General features: G+C 39.8%; 1 protein-coding gene across 1 annotated transcript in view; it reads left to right on the forward strand.

Annotated features, from left to right (window-relative positions):
• LOC139691509 (methyltransferase-like protein 25B) overlaps positions 1–14,766 on the forward strand; it is a 42,204-nt gene that overhangs the window by 17,512 nt on the left and 9,926 nt on the right. The window contains exons 5-8 of the mRNA XM_071589359.1: positions 546–675; positions 3,764–3,963; positions 5,186–5,339; positions 12,908–13,017. Of these exons, the coding sequence (XP_071445460.1) occupies positions 546–675; positions 3,764–3,963; positions 5,186–5,339; positions 12,908–13,017 (594 nt within the window). The remainder of the gene's footprint in view (positions 1–545; positions 676–3,763; positions 3,964–5,185; positions 5,340–12,907; positions 13,018–14,766) is intronic.

A 14,766-nucleotide genomic window follows, 5' to 3' on the forward strand; every position in this document is an offset into this window, starting at 1 on the left:
TAGGGCATGCTTTGCATCTAGGTTTATTGCAGGACATGGGAGTGGTTTTGGGATGGGGTGGGGATTTAAGGAGGAAAGTTGGAAAGTAACGGAGGGGAATATGGAAAAAAGGTTGGTGGTGGAATTATGGTTTTTGAGGATAGGGTAGAAGTCTTTTAGGATTAATGGCAGAGATTCTAGGCCAGGGAAGTAGGTGGTGCAAATTGAAAGAGGGTGAGATATTGAGGCAGAGGAAGGTTTAGGAGTGTTAGCAAGATTATTTGTTTTTGTTCACTAGTGCTAACTTGATGTACATTATTGCTCACATCCATGAGACTTTCACATAAGTTTTATTTATATTAATCAATTTATTTATGTAATGCATACACACACATACATGTTTACGTATATATATATATATATATATATATATATATATATATATATATATATATATATATATATATATATATATATATATATATATATAATTTAAATAATATCTAATTTATAGATATAAGAGATGTGGATATTTATATTCCCCTTCCCTCTCTTTTCTGATCCAGGAAATTGGACATGGAAATGAAGAAAGCCCTTTCCAAGATGTTGACCAAGGAGCAGTTGAGATTGTTACCATGCCCTCAACATGTAACGTCCATTGTGGAACCCAGTATGGAGAAGTCACATTTTGTTCAGGTAAATAAGATATCATAACATTTTTCCTCATGGTTATCAAAGAATAAATGGGCGTAAACATGAAATGGATGAGAAGGAATTACCCAAATTAAGGTCCAGGCCCATGTGAATACAAAGTTGAAAGGGGGAATAATTAAAACAAGTTGTAAAATAAGTAACTTAAATATAATATTAAATGAAAACAAAAGGTGATGGTAGAAATGGAATTATCACAAATGTACGTTTCCCACTTTGGTTTTTGTTCCAAGGTGCATTTCATTGTTATTTCTTTAATTTCATGTAATATTCAAATTTTTAAGACGGGGAATGGAATCTAGAAAAATTAACTGTAATGACAAGGAAGGATTATCAGCAGGCTGGAGGGATCATCATGAGTGAGGGAAAGGCACTAAGTATTATTAAGGAAAAATGGGAATATATGAAAAAAGGGATATTGAAAGCCACAAAAGAAACTTTAGGAACTGTTAATGGGAAAAGGACGAGGAAACCACGGATGAAGGATGGGATGATTAGAAATATATATGAGAGAAGGAAATGAAAGAATATAAACACAGATTTAGGGAGAAGAGTGTACAAAGAGTTAAATAATACATTGATAGGGGTAACATATCGAGGAAAAGAAGCGTGGTGGAAGGCGGCATTGCAAGGACATGGAAAATTAGCCAAGGAAGGGTGAAATTGGTGTGCTTTGCAAGAAGGTTAAATCACTATTGGGAAATAAGAAGGGAAGATTGGTGGTAACAGTTACAGATAGGTCGGGTAAGATAATAGTTGAAACAGAAAAGATCCAAGAGAAGAACTGTATGGTAAAGGACTAAGGGCAGCAAGTTTAGACATAGAAAAATAATATGATGTAGATGAAGACGGCTTAAGTCCAGGCATACTCAAGAATGAGGTAGAAAGGGTATAAAGAGAGATGAAATGAAATAAGAATGTGGGGTGGACAACATCCCTGTGGAGCTGCTAAAAGGTTTAGGAAAATGTGGGAGGAAGAGTGTATTTGGACTGATTCGTAGAATCTATGAGGGAGGAATCTGACTAGAAGGCTTCATTAGATCAGTGCCTATTCCAAAAAAGGTAAAGGATACATCATGTGAGGACTGCAGAACAATAAGTTTGATTTTAGCGCTGATATAAGTTGGATAACAATAAGTTTGAGTTTAGTATGCAGCTAAAGTTGTCCTCAGGATCATCAACTGAAGGATGGAGAGTAGGTCAAATGATTACTTAGGGCATGATCAGTTTAGGTTCAGGAAGGGGAGAGGCATGTACTATCCCATTGCAGTAATGAGGTAGTACTAATGGAGAGGAACATAGAATACAATCAGGATACATTTTTCTCTGGATAAGGAAAAGGCATTTGGTAGAGTGAATTGAGTAGAATTAGTAAACATATTGCAGAAAATAGGAATAGATTGGAGAGATGGGATACTAATCCGCAACCTGTACATGTCTCAGACTGCTAAGGTACGAGAGGGGAATGGAGAGTCCGGATGGGGAGTGTTAGGAAGAGGAGTAAGGCAGGGTTGTCCATGGTGCTGTTCAACATTTATGTGGAGGAAATGATTAAAGAGGTATGGGAAGAACTGGAGGTAGGAGTGAAAGTCGGCAGGGAATTTGTAAAATCAGATATGCTGATGACCAATCTTCAGTTTTTCAGTTAGCCAAGGGGTTAAAAGCATTGCTGAGAGCACTAGCAAGTCAGTGCGATAGGTTTGGGATTATAATAAATATAAATAAAGAAAGGTTATGTAATTTACCAGAAAGAGAAAAACTAAGCCTAGCATTAACATAGGTGGGCAAAAACTAGAACAGTTAGAACAGTTTATCTGATTCGGAAGTGTTTTGGACGGAAATGGTCTAAGTAGTCGGGACCCGAGGGGAAACATTTCGTTTTGCAAAGAGGATTTCACAAGTAAGGGGAAATGATGGCATTAACATTGAGTAACGATGTTAAGAAAAGGCTTGTCAAAGTTTCTATGGAGTATAGCTAAGTACGGCTCAGAAACATGACCATTGTAGCAGGATGATAGGCATGGATTGGAAGCTTTTGAAATGTGGGAGTGGAGAAGGTGAAGCAGACGGAAAGGAAAAGAAAGGAGGAAGTGGTAGGTAGGGTGAGAGGGGAGGAGAGGGGATTGTTGGGAGATATCCTAAGGAGGTAGGAAAGATGGATGAAGGATGTATTGATAGGCAGTGGGATGCTGAAGACTGTAATGGAGGGTAGGATGTAAGGCAAGTGAGGAAGGGACAGGAATAGGTTGAGGACGTTGGACTGGATGAAGAGAGAAAGGAAGTACATGTACGTAGTTGTAGTGGGGTTTATTGTAGGATAGGATGTTAGGTTGGTTAGGTGATTCAAGGGAATTGTTGCTTTGCCGTTTGGTAGCCTGTGTCCATCCTACTATGTATTTTTGGGGGGAATGAATGTATATATTTGATTACGGGGGAATGAAAAATTGGGGAAGGTTGGGTGATTAGTGTTTAATATCTATCCCTTGGTGAAACAGGCATCCAAGGACCTTACGTATGCATGCCTGTTCCGTTGTGTTAAGTTTGAGTGCAGAGTGCGAGGGTGGGTTTTATTTGTCAGGTTGGGAACTTAGCAGGCTCCTCTGTTAATGGTGATGCCAGGATAGTTGTTTCAACAGAGTCATCTGCTGAGTGCTTCAAAATTTAGATATTTCACAGATTATAGAAATAATTTCTTTGGCTTGGATTCAAACTCAAATGCAATGGTTTGCACTGGTTTGCTTTCACCAAATGAGCTACTCAAGCATCCTCTTACGTTCCATGAATTCCAAGGAGCTCTAAAGGAAGAAGATTTTATGATGAATTGTCATAACTACAATGCCGCAAGTAACTGTTGTGGTATTTCCCAGTTCTTTGAGTTCAAGCTCCATCCTCAAGCACACACATGCTATCTCTTAAGGAAGATTTTTAATTTAGACCTGAGATTTAAATAGCTTGTATGTATTTAAAATTAATAATAAATGGACATGTGATTTTTTTAAAAATTTTATTTTTACTGTTAGGATATTTTTATAGATTTTCCTTTGAAATTAATAATGATAATATTCTTAAACAGATGGTCTCGCAAGCATTCCAGCAGCACTCTATGACGTCGAGGCTGAGTAATGCACTTTCGTCAAACACTGGATTTGGTATTGTGGGATTGCATCCTTGTGGGGACTTGGCTCCCTATTTAATCCGGATTTTTACTGATTGTCCTGAGGCCAAGTTTATCTGCATTGCTGGATGTTGTTATATGAAGCTTACGCCTAATATGTAAGGAATAAATTTAATATTTATATTAGTGACAAATTGGTGGCACATTTGTTGATATGGTGAAAGTTTTTGTTATCTTCAATTCCAAGAGTTCCATGAATGCATGGGTGTCATTACCTACTGGCAGCTGCAATAGCTAATGACAGCTTGTTCAACAAAAGAAAATATCCCCTTATTAAAAGTTATACTGGCAGTCAATGTCAAAAGTCTTACTATTGCAAAGTTTTCCATGCAATATTAATGATATTTTAAGTTTCAAAACCAAAAATCTAATCTTCTTTATCATTTAATTTTCTCGCTAATTATTGCCCTTGAGTTTTTGCACATTTTATTAAGATTCATTGTAAATCATACTTGCTTTTAGCTGTAAGCACTGCATCTTTTGCATAGCTCAGGATATTGTGATTATTTTCATCAAATTTATGTCTTTTTAAATGGTCTCTGAGCATTAATATTATTTCTCCAGCTTCTTATTTATTTATTTGCTTAAAACACGTTGTCCAGTGTAGCTCTACCAAAGCTATGTGATTCTTTGGGTACCAGATCTTCCTAGGAAACCATAACCGGCACAGCGAAAGGAACTGCCCCCCCCCTCCCCCCCACGGGAGGAAAGGATGGTTGAAGGATTGGTGATGACTTGGTAATGGGGGAAGCTAGAGGGATATAGGCATGTTTGTCGCAACGTCTGCTCCCTCCGCGGTTGGCATTCTGTCAGATTCCAGCTGTTCCAGTGCGTCCAGCCATGTTGGGGGAGTTGCTTCCATGGCCTCGCTCACTCGGGTGTTTGGCAAATAGGGATGGGGAGATGCAATTCCTGAAGCGCACACCTATTGTTCCTGGTCCCGATCCTCCTTCCCATTCGCACACTCTTTTGCAGTCACCACAGCATGGCTTGTACACTCCACTCTTGTGCACGGGATTGACGCTATCTTTTGTATGGCAAAGAAGGTTGCTTTAATAAGTTTGATTATTGGAAGGCGGTTTCTCCTTGTGTTTTATAATTTATCAATATTGTGCATAATAATTGATTGGAATTATCTAGAGAATTCAGGACCTTGTTGCAATTGTTTGTTGAAATATTGAGTTTAAGTTATTAACTCAATGTGCTCTCACAATTTGTCTGAACTTTTAATGGTACGTTAGGCCTCCCTTTTTGTAAATGTAATAATAACCTTGGTTTTTATTGGTAAAATTCCTTTTTCATACTTTCCATGACCTCAAGAGAATTTCCAATGAGTGCTAAATTGATGGATGATAATGCAGTGTCTCCGTGGCAGAGAGACTTCCAGCTCAGCTATGAATCACGAGAGATGGCCTGCCATGCCATCGAGGCCTATTCACGGAACCTGCTCTCTGGGATTACATCATCATTAAAAGTAAATAAATATGTCACCCTTCATTCCATGGAAAAACATTATTCTTCATTGATGCTATCGATAATCAAATGTAGAAAATACATAAAGGTCCAATTATGACTTCGTGGCAGAACTAATGAAAAACAGTGCATGTCAGAGGTTCATTTTAACTGGTTTCAATCGGGAAACTACTCAATGTTTTGAAGTAGAGGAGTCAACTGTGGACTACGTTTGGGCTAACCAGAGCACTGTTTCAATTGGAGAACATGTTGGAGGAGATGTGGAACGGATGTCTTGACTTCTCAACCACCCACCCTGTATTCACTCGTAGCTGTGCCAGAATGCAACGACCCTTTCATTGTTCCTTCTATCCTGGACTGGTGGTCCGAGGGGGATGAACAAACTGGAACAACAATAAACCATGACTTGGGTCAATAATTGGTGAAAAATAATTTGTGTAATATTTATTTCTACACAAAGTAACAACAATAATGGCATGAATTATGTTGAGTGAAGTTAAAAAATATATGTTTGCATCTATGTATACACCCAGCCACATTTGCATATATTCATGCTCACTATTCAGTACATCATGGATCTATTCCTTAGGTTATGGGATTACCCTATGTCAAAGGGAGTATCACACGATTTACGATATTGACCTTTCTCTGGAGCTTTTTCCTGGACAGATTGATAGGTTTTGAATGTCTTGGCAGAAGGATTGCGAGGGCTGTGGAGGGGCTGTAAATGTACATTTTTCAGAGTTTGTCAAATTAGACTCACATGTTGTGACAACAGAGTGTTGATGATGTTTTCAAGGAACACTAAGGTGAAGGTGATGACCCTCTACCGTCATACCGAAGACACAGTGTTCGCTATTACCACTCTATGAAATGACTTATCGTGTCGTAATTGCTGTGAGAAAATGCTTGACGAACTGCAGAGAATTGAAAACCAAGTGCATCATATCTACAGGCCGAGGAAGTTCAAACAGTTGAAAATATCGGACTTAAATGTTTGCACTCATGTGTGTGTGTGTGCATGTGTTTTATTATTATTATTTATTGTTTGGTGAAAGGAGCAACTCGGAAGAGATTCACGTTTTCTGGAGCGGGCGAACAGTGTTGCATGGGATTGGTGACATGGTGGAATTGATCTGTTGAATGGTTAAGGCCAAATTGTTAGGGGATAAATGGTTATTAGTTACTGAAATTCAGCTTACATTGTGATGCCTGAGTGAATCCTGGCTTGGGCAGGAATGTAGGGAGGAAGGAGTAATCAGGCAGAGAGCAAAACCAGCAGCAAGACAGGTAGTGTGTAGTCATGGGATCGTAACCAGGCCGGAACCAACTCTCACCGAATGTTCTCCCAGTGAGAACAGGCCTTGGTGGCAGCCAGACAGCGAGCATAGCCTTGGGATCGTAAACAGGCTGGAGCTAACTCTTGCTGAACGATCACCTAGCGATAGCCGACAGACTGCCCCTTTGCCCTAGACATGGGCCCTTAGATATTGGGCATATGTCGTGGGCAGGGTAAAGTAATGGGGTCCTTTTTACTTTTACTGTGCTGTTTGATTAACATAGTTTCTGACTTCACTGCACTTTGTCTCGTCTTCAAGAATACTCATACTTGTATTACAGGAATAATAGGGTGCGTACCCTGTTAGGGGAGGCATATCATGTATCATGCGTGTGTCTTTCCCTCTGACGCTGCTGGTGGGAATACCACTACAAAGTAGGGGGTTGTGCTCTTATTAAGGCAGTCATAATTTTTGTAATTTTTTGCCACACACTTTGGACTCTTGTGCATGTGAATGAAAGGTGCTGGGCATTTCCTTCTATGCCAGAACACCATGGGAAGTTTGATCAGAGGAAGCAGCCATCAATCCATCTATCATGTGTCAGGACTGGGTTCTCTGTGTATAGCCAGCCAATTCTCTTCCTTGTGGTACACACTAAGCAAGAGCCCAGAACGAGTCTGTTGAAGATACCTCACCTCTTTGTAGCTCACTCTCTTGGATAGAGAAAGCTTGAATAGTTGTTTGCTGTTTGGACTTAGAAAGCAGTAGATGGTGGTAGGAGTTGGTGGAGGCCACCCAGTAGGGAAAGGTCAACCATGGAGACAGGAGTTACCTTCAGAGATGAGCTGAAGGTGATGGGCAGTAAACGCTTTGATAAAACTATGATAAATATGGTCAGTAAGTGGACACTTTGGGTACTCTTGCATGTCTATCAACAGCTCAATGACTTTTACCATACTTCTATAGCATTTGAGACATTCTGCTGCCAGGAGGCACCATGGGGCATTATATGGTTGTCTGGACATCCTCTGTAGGAAAACCATTTGGAAGGAAAGAAATTTGTGGTTGATGATAATTAGACCGAGACTACCATCCTTGATTGTAGCATTAAATGTGTCCCCTTTGACCCAATGTCTTCCATCAGACCAAACAAATTGCACCATAAGACTCTGTAGTCTAAGGATGACGGATGGAGGAGGTGAATGGCACTAGAGTACGTGCCACTGCTTGGGAAGGATCAACTTGTTGATTACCACACCCCCATCGCTTAAAGATAAGGGGGTACCCTTCGGCCACCTTCAACGGATTGAGTCTTCTCTATTGTTGTACGAGGGTAAAGTGAAAAGTTCTCGACCTGAGAGAGATGGCGTTCCTATCAGCAAAAATTTATGATTCCTGCCTGGGTGCATGTGTCATTAGTTCGTAAGACAAATGTCAACCTGTCCTCTCAAGTCTTTTATTTGTACGTATTGTTGCAGAAGACATCTTTTGTCTTTTTCTTTTAAATGGAAAAACTTGAATTTTGTGTGGCCATAAAATTCCTTTTTTAGGATGGATTACTCCCGTAAGGAAATTCATCCAAAGTTTACAAAAATGTACAGGGACTCCGCTCCTTCAATGTCAACTGTTAAAAAGTGGGCAGCTGAAAGTAAATATGGTCACACATCTCTCAAAGATGACCGACGTGAAGGATGGCCAAAAACCGCAACCACACCAGAAACCATTGAAAGGTGCACGATATCGTGTTGGGTGATAGGCAAGGGAAGGTGAGTGAGATAGCTAAGGCTGTTGGGATATTAGAAGAAAGGGTGCGAAACATCTTGCACAAGTAAATAGGGATGCAAAAGCTCTCTGCGCAAGGTGAGTGCTGCATTTGCTGAATGCCGATCAAAAGCAAATTCTCAAACGATCTTTGCAGCAATGTCAGGACCGACTCAAGAGGGAACCGACCAATTTTGAGTGGCGATTTGTCAGCACGGATGAGATATGGGTCCACCACTATGTGCCAGAAATGAAACCGTAGTGGAAGCAGTGGGTGGAAGCCGGTGGGCGGTTCAGTGTCAAAGAAAGCAAAGTCACACCTGCCAGAAATGTCATGACCATTGTGTTTTGGGATGCGGAAGGAATCCTGCAAATTGATTGCCTTTAAATAGGCAGAACAATTATAGGTAAACATTACTCCAACCTTTTTGACGAGCTGGAAGCCAAAATTTGCAAGAAGAGGCCTGGCTTTGAAGAAGAAAAAAAATCATCTTTCACCAGAACAAACACCTGCTCACAAAGTTGTTGGCGATGGGAAAACTATGGGATTTGGTGTACAGTTTCCTTGGTCATCCACCCTATTCTCCTGATTTAGCACCCTCAGACTTCCATCTGTTATCAAACTGTAAGAAATTTGTTTCTGGGAAGTGCTTCTTATCCAATGAAGAAGTTGAGAGATGGATATTTTCACAGCCTTTCAGACTCTCACTTCCGCAAAGGATTACTGGTGTTGGAGAAATGCTGGACCAAGCGTGTTGAAACCCTGGGAGATTATGTAGAAAAATAACATGATTTTTTAACAGTAAAAAGCAATCTTTCGTTGTTAGGCCAAGAACTTTTCACCTCACCCTCGTTCAGTTGTTGAATTACAGTGAGGTACTGCACTGAATAACTGAGGTACAGCACCCCTGCACAGTGCATAGCATTGTGCAGGGGTGCTGTACCTCAGTTATTTGATTAGCCACACCCTGAGGAATTTCATTTTCATGTGAGTCCAGTGGACACCTAGAGGTTTGCCAGTTCTGTTCAACTACCTACCTGCCCACAATCCGATACTTTAAAAAAAATATAAAATAGCATCATATAAATTAAAACTCTCATTAAAGCACAACGTTACTTTATCAAAATCCTTTTCTTTTTCCACAAATACATTGACATCATCAGCATGAGCACAAAGTACTGGTCTTTGGTCCACGTCGCCAGGAAGCGAACATCATACATTGAGGTCATTTGAATTAGAAGTAAGGATTCTATTGATAGGGAATATAGTTGCCTAGAGAGCAGACAGCCTTGCCTTATCCCTTTGGTAAATGAGAAAGGGGCCGTAAGTGACTTCCATACTCTCACCATACATGTGGCGTTGTCATTCCTTGGTCATGCCAATGAAGGCACATCCGAAACCCATTTCCTTCATCACCGCGTGTAAATATTGGTGATTTACTCTATTCAGGGCTTTATTTTGATCTAGGGATTGGATGGCTTGCGGTGAATCTGGCCATTCTTCTAGTGCATAGCATTGTGCAGGGGTGATATAGAATCAAAAATTTACAGTCCTGGAATGCCATAGCTTTGTTCATAAGAAATAATGGATGCCATCACTTTTGGACAATTTTGTAGTTAGAGCTTTGACTGTTTAGATCTTACAGTCAAGCATTAGTTGTGATTGAGAGTTGTCTCAACTTTTAATGTCCAAGGGCTCTCCGTCCATGCTCATCAAAGATATTACAGACTTGGCTGTTGTGGGTGGCAGGCGACCATCCTGGAAAGCCATAAGTGCCATTTCTACAAAGTGTGTTACCCTGTTACTCACGGTGAAAGTGTTTTTGGTTGATATGAATTTGTGAAGATGGATGAGGGAGGGAGGTGGTTGGGGATTTCGTGTGGCAAGGTGGCATAGGCAGAAGAAGTGTTAGCACCCATACTTATGTGAATGTATAATTTTGTTAAGTGTTAGAATGAGGAAAGAATGATAGGTAGCTTAGCACTTGATTGGAGACTTAGCACCTTAAATGAATCTTATCCCATTGGCTGGGCTCTCTCTGGGTTTAAAAGTGACACCAAAAACCACCGAATTTTAAGGTATTTAATCATAAATGTAGAACATTTAAAATACGAATATTTTTTAAGGTGAATGTTGACCAATTTTGACAAAAGTTTGCAATTGTATGAATAGTTCTGAATCTGAGAATCTGCTCTTAAATGAGGTATAAATTAAAATAAAATAGGAAGCATTATGCTCACAAAATAAATATTTATTTTAAATAATTCACATCACTGGAGATATTTCTTTAGGGTATGGAATGGCTTGAAATGATCTATGCACTTTGCAGGCATCACACTTGCCATTTAGACTCTCTCCTTATCTTTTATCCTGTTGCAGGACACAACGTTTAGCCGCTTTAACTTAAACTGGGAAAGGACGATGAGATAGTCACATTGGCAGGTTGGGTATATCATTACTGCATCTCCTCACTGCACCTTCTTGATAAAATTTTTCCAACTACTCTCCTGCTTATATCTGTTTGAAACAGTGAAAAGTTCCATCTTTTCTCTAATTTGCAAATCTACTGTTAATATATGTATTCAGTAGCATCGTATCTAGAAGGTAAAAAATGTTTTTTTAAGCTTTGTTATATTGCCACGTGCAATGAAATGAACTCAATAACTGATCTCCAACATCTCCTCATCCCGTATTTTGATTGTAATCAATCACAGCAATGGGCTTACTTAAGCCCTTTTTACTGTTCCAGTCTACTTTTTTGGTATTTGCAAATCCCAAGGGGTGCATAGTACTGAGCATTAAAACATACCTTTTGTCACTCCATTTTATTGCAGTCATGTCATTAGTGCAGAAACTTCACCTTTTTTAAGTGTTCTCCTAATATCTTTTGGCATATTTTTCCATTGAGCTCTCAGGGCATCACATACATTAGTTCCAAAATTATGTATTTTGTAAAATAAATCAGGTGCACTCTACTAATTATCTATCTACAAGGAGTACCCCTTGTTTAGTAGATTAGACTCTGTCCACAAATCTAAGACAACCTTAGAAGTAGCAGGAGTATTGTCTACTTAGTCTTTCCCAACATAAATTTTATAGGTTTAAATATTATATAACCGTTGCTGGAGTCACATTATTTGTAGGGTTTCACCCCTAATCTTACCCTCTTTGTTCTAATATATTGAATGAAGTATAGTTCACCTCTGCATTTCATCAGTGTTTTGTCAATGCAAATGGAATGCATTTGTGTGTATGCTTTACGAAAAAATCAGTCTTCGTATCTATGACAGGCCTTAGTTTTCTAAGTGGGTCATTTATATCAAAGTTTTCATTGTTTACAAAATGTAAGTGTTTACTAATTTGCAGAAATCTTCTAGGCATGATTGTTCCAAAATATGGTGTGCATCTTAACACCAATAGCTTTGTAAAGTAGGCTTCTCAATTATACCCATTAAAATAACAAGACCAAAATACACATTCAACTCATTTGTAGTCACATGGTGAAAGTCACAATCAGCTGATCCATGCATGTTAGACTCCGCGATTACATGTTGGACAATTTCTTCGTTTAGAAAAAGTGCCAAAGCACAAAGCCTACTATAACTTTAGCCTAAATCCCGGTATATTCCTGCGTTGATGGTGAAAGGATGAATAACTTCAACCTTTTGATCTTGTTTCCAGTTCCATGTAATATCACAGTTTATCTCAACATTGGAGTTTGTTTTATTTACATTTTCCCAAGCACTTTCATCTGAATTACATTTAGTCTCTGAGACACTACTATTTCTTAGCCCTTGGGGTTTTGAAAAGATTTATTCTCCTTCACTACATGAATCATCACCAAGGCTAAGAATGTCAAGTAATTGACTGATAATTTATTTATCAACTCTTTCACTAAATCTTTGCTTCCTACTCTGGGATACTTTGTGGAGACCTAAAACTTGTAGACAAGAGAAGGTGGTTTCTTAAGTAATGAATAAAAAAACTATCCAAGGAAGCCATCAGGTGATAGCGGCAAACAGATACAGGTAACTGACCAAAAGTTACATAAACAAACGGTAAGATAGCAGCAGGATCAAACAATGCGTAACACTATGCATTGTATGTACCAGTACACTTCTGATGATTTGGGCCAGATCCAGTGCGCATACCAGTATGCTTATGGATGCAACTGGGCCAGCCAGAACAAAATTCCATTGAGTAGGGAATTGATCAAAGAATGCCTTTTAGCGGAATAGTTAACAAAATCTAAAATGTTTAAATGGTTGTTTGGCTTGGTAATGTGATGAAACATGATGGGATTTCTTTCTCATCACTTATCCTGAGTGTGTGCAAAATGTGTGTAATTGTATGCAATTATCCATACCTGAGGTACCATGTAGTTTATTGGTTGCTTGCAGGGTAAGATGTAGATCTACAATAGTCTCATAATCTGTTTATTTGTGAAGAATGAAAGCTATTCCTTAGGATGTACTTGCTTGCTTTGCACTTTTAGTGATAGATGAATTGAAATTTCTATCAACACAGATACATTGCTATAGAGCTGCGTTGGAAAGGATAATTGTGAAAAATTGGCCCAACCTAAGTCGAAGAGGATTAAAGAGTATCAAGTATGCTGAACACTTGCAGTTCCCTGAGTGAGTTCTTCATTCCATTTTGTATGCTTGGATTTTGATTGTATTCCTTTTTCTATGAAGTCATGCTTGGGTGTGAGAGAAAACTAATATCATGCATGCTACTTTTTGGGTGACTGAAATTTTCTGGTATGCAAGGCAACATTGAAATAGACTCATTGTTATTATTACCATGAGTAATCTACCGGTTAAGATGGTACTGTAACAATTTCCTTGTATCTCTTAACAATGCATAACTCAAAATTTTACTCTGCAACAAGTTTCTCTTCATCTCTGTGTATCTAATTCTTCCTCCCTTCATCCCATCCAACATCCCTCTCACCTATTCCTACCCTTTCCTCCTCATTTGCCTAACATTCTCCCCTCTATTACAGTCCTCAACATCCCACTGCCGATAAATATTTATTTATTTAGCGTTAGTCTGAAAACAGCACTTTTTGGGCTTTATGTCGGACTATTAACAGTGTAAACAATGGTCACATTAACAAACACCCGAGCCCTAGGTGGAGGAAAACCCACCCAGGTGGGAATCGAACCCGCAACCCTCGGAATGGCAGACGAGAACATTACCCAGCCACCACCAGGGGAATGCTTTGGGAAGGTTGTGTTTACAAATAGTGCACATTGCGTGACGTTGTGAAAGAATTACTGTTTGATGCTGACCTCTATTGCAATGCTGTGTTAAAAAATGGTTAGATATGAGAAATTTCATTCTCAATTTATTTCTAATTAGGTAAAAGCTATTGCAGGATTTATGTAAATTAAAAAGGTATGAAAAGTGTTGGTTTGTTTTTCTGTTCCACTGAATAAGCATAATACATTGTGAACAGGAATCAGGAAATAATATTTTGGGAGGTGGGTGTATTTCATTAGACAGTTACAGTTCAAAGAAATCCATAAAAGTTTTTACTCAAGAGTACCTATGTCACATAAACACCAACCAGACAGCTCTTCGCTGGGGCATACCACGACTCGGCACCATTGTGGCCCTCGCCCGAACCTGGCATGGCAGTTCTGGAAGCTGAAAAAGTTTTAAGCAAAGGTGAGGAGCTTCAGGCAGTGGCCTCCAACCAGAAATGGCAAGCGCCTGAAATGCATGATGCCAAGGCTCCCTTATGTCTCCCGTCCCTTCGGCCTGATCTGCCCCAGGCATAAGAAGGCGTATGTAACTGTGCTCAACTCCTGTCGACGGCCATCACCCTTGGGTGGTACAATGCCATTCCAGGGCAGCAATTCACCTCAAGCAAAGCCTTACTTTGCTGCAGGGGTTCATTCTGCAGGGCCTAGTGCAGCAGCAATTTTGCAAAGCATGCCACCACAAGGCAGTGATTGTATCGCTTCGCGGTGGCGGGGTTGCTCACGAGGGCACCGCAACCAGACCTTACTAATTTGCAGCTATGCCCACCCCTTAGCTTCTAAACCAAATGACCCTGCTTCTGCAGAGGCCCCCCTTCAATCGACGAGGCACCCAAGATGGCTCCCGGGGTTATGAAAGCAGGGCCTGCAAGGGGTGGTCGGCTGGGTTGACCTCACAGGGGGATCTCCGAGAGTTTTTAAGACCTGTACTCTTCATACAATGTCATACATACATTTTACGTACAATTGGATGCTGAAAGAGCTTGGAGCTGTCTTTGCTAAAGGACAAGTTTTTATCAGAGGTTACAGGTAAGTTATTCAATACAAAACGCCATGCCACAAGGGCGGTGATATTCTCCACTAAGTCGCTACTGTGCAATTTTGCTGGAACAATGG

This window comes from Hetaerina americana, unplaced genomic scaffold (genome assembly GCF_022747635.1).
Source record: "Hetaerina americana unplaced genomic scaffold, ioHetAmer1.1.p SCAF_37, whole genome shotgun sequence".
Taxonomy (NCBI): domain Eukaryota; kingdom Metazoa; phylum Arthropoda; class Insecta; order Odonata; family Calopterygidae; genus Hetaerina; species Hetaerina americana.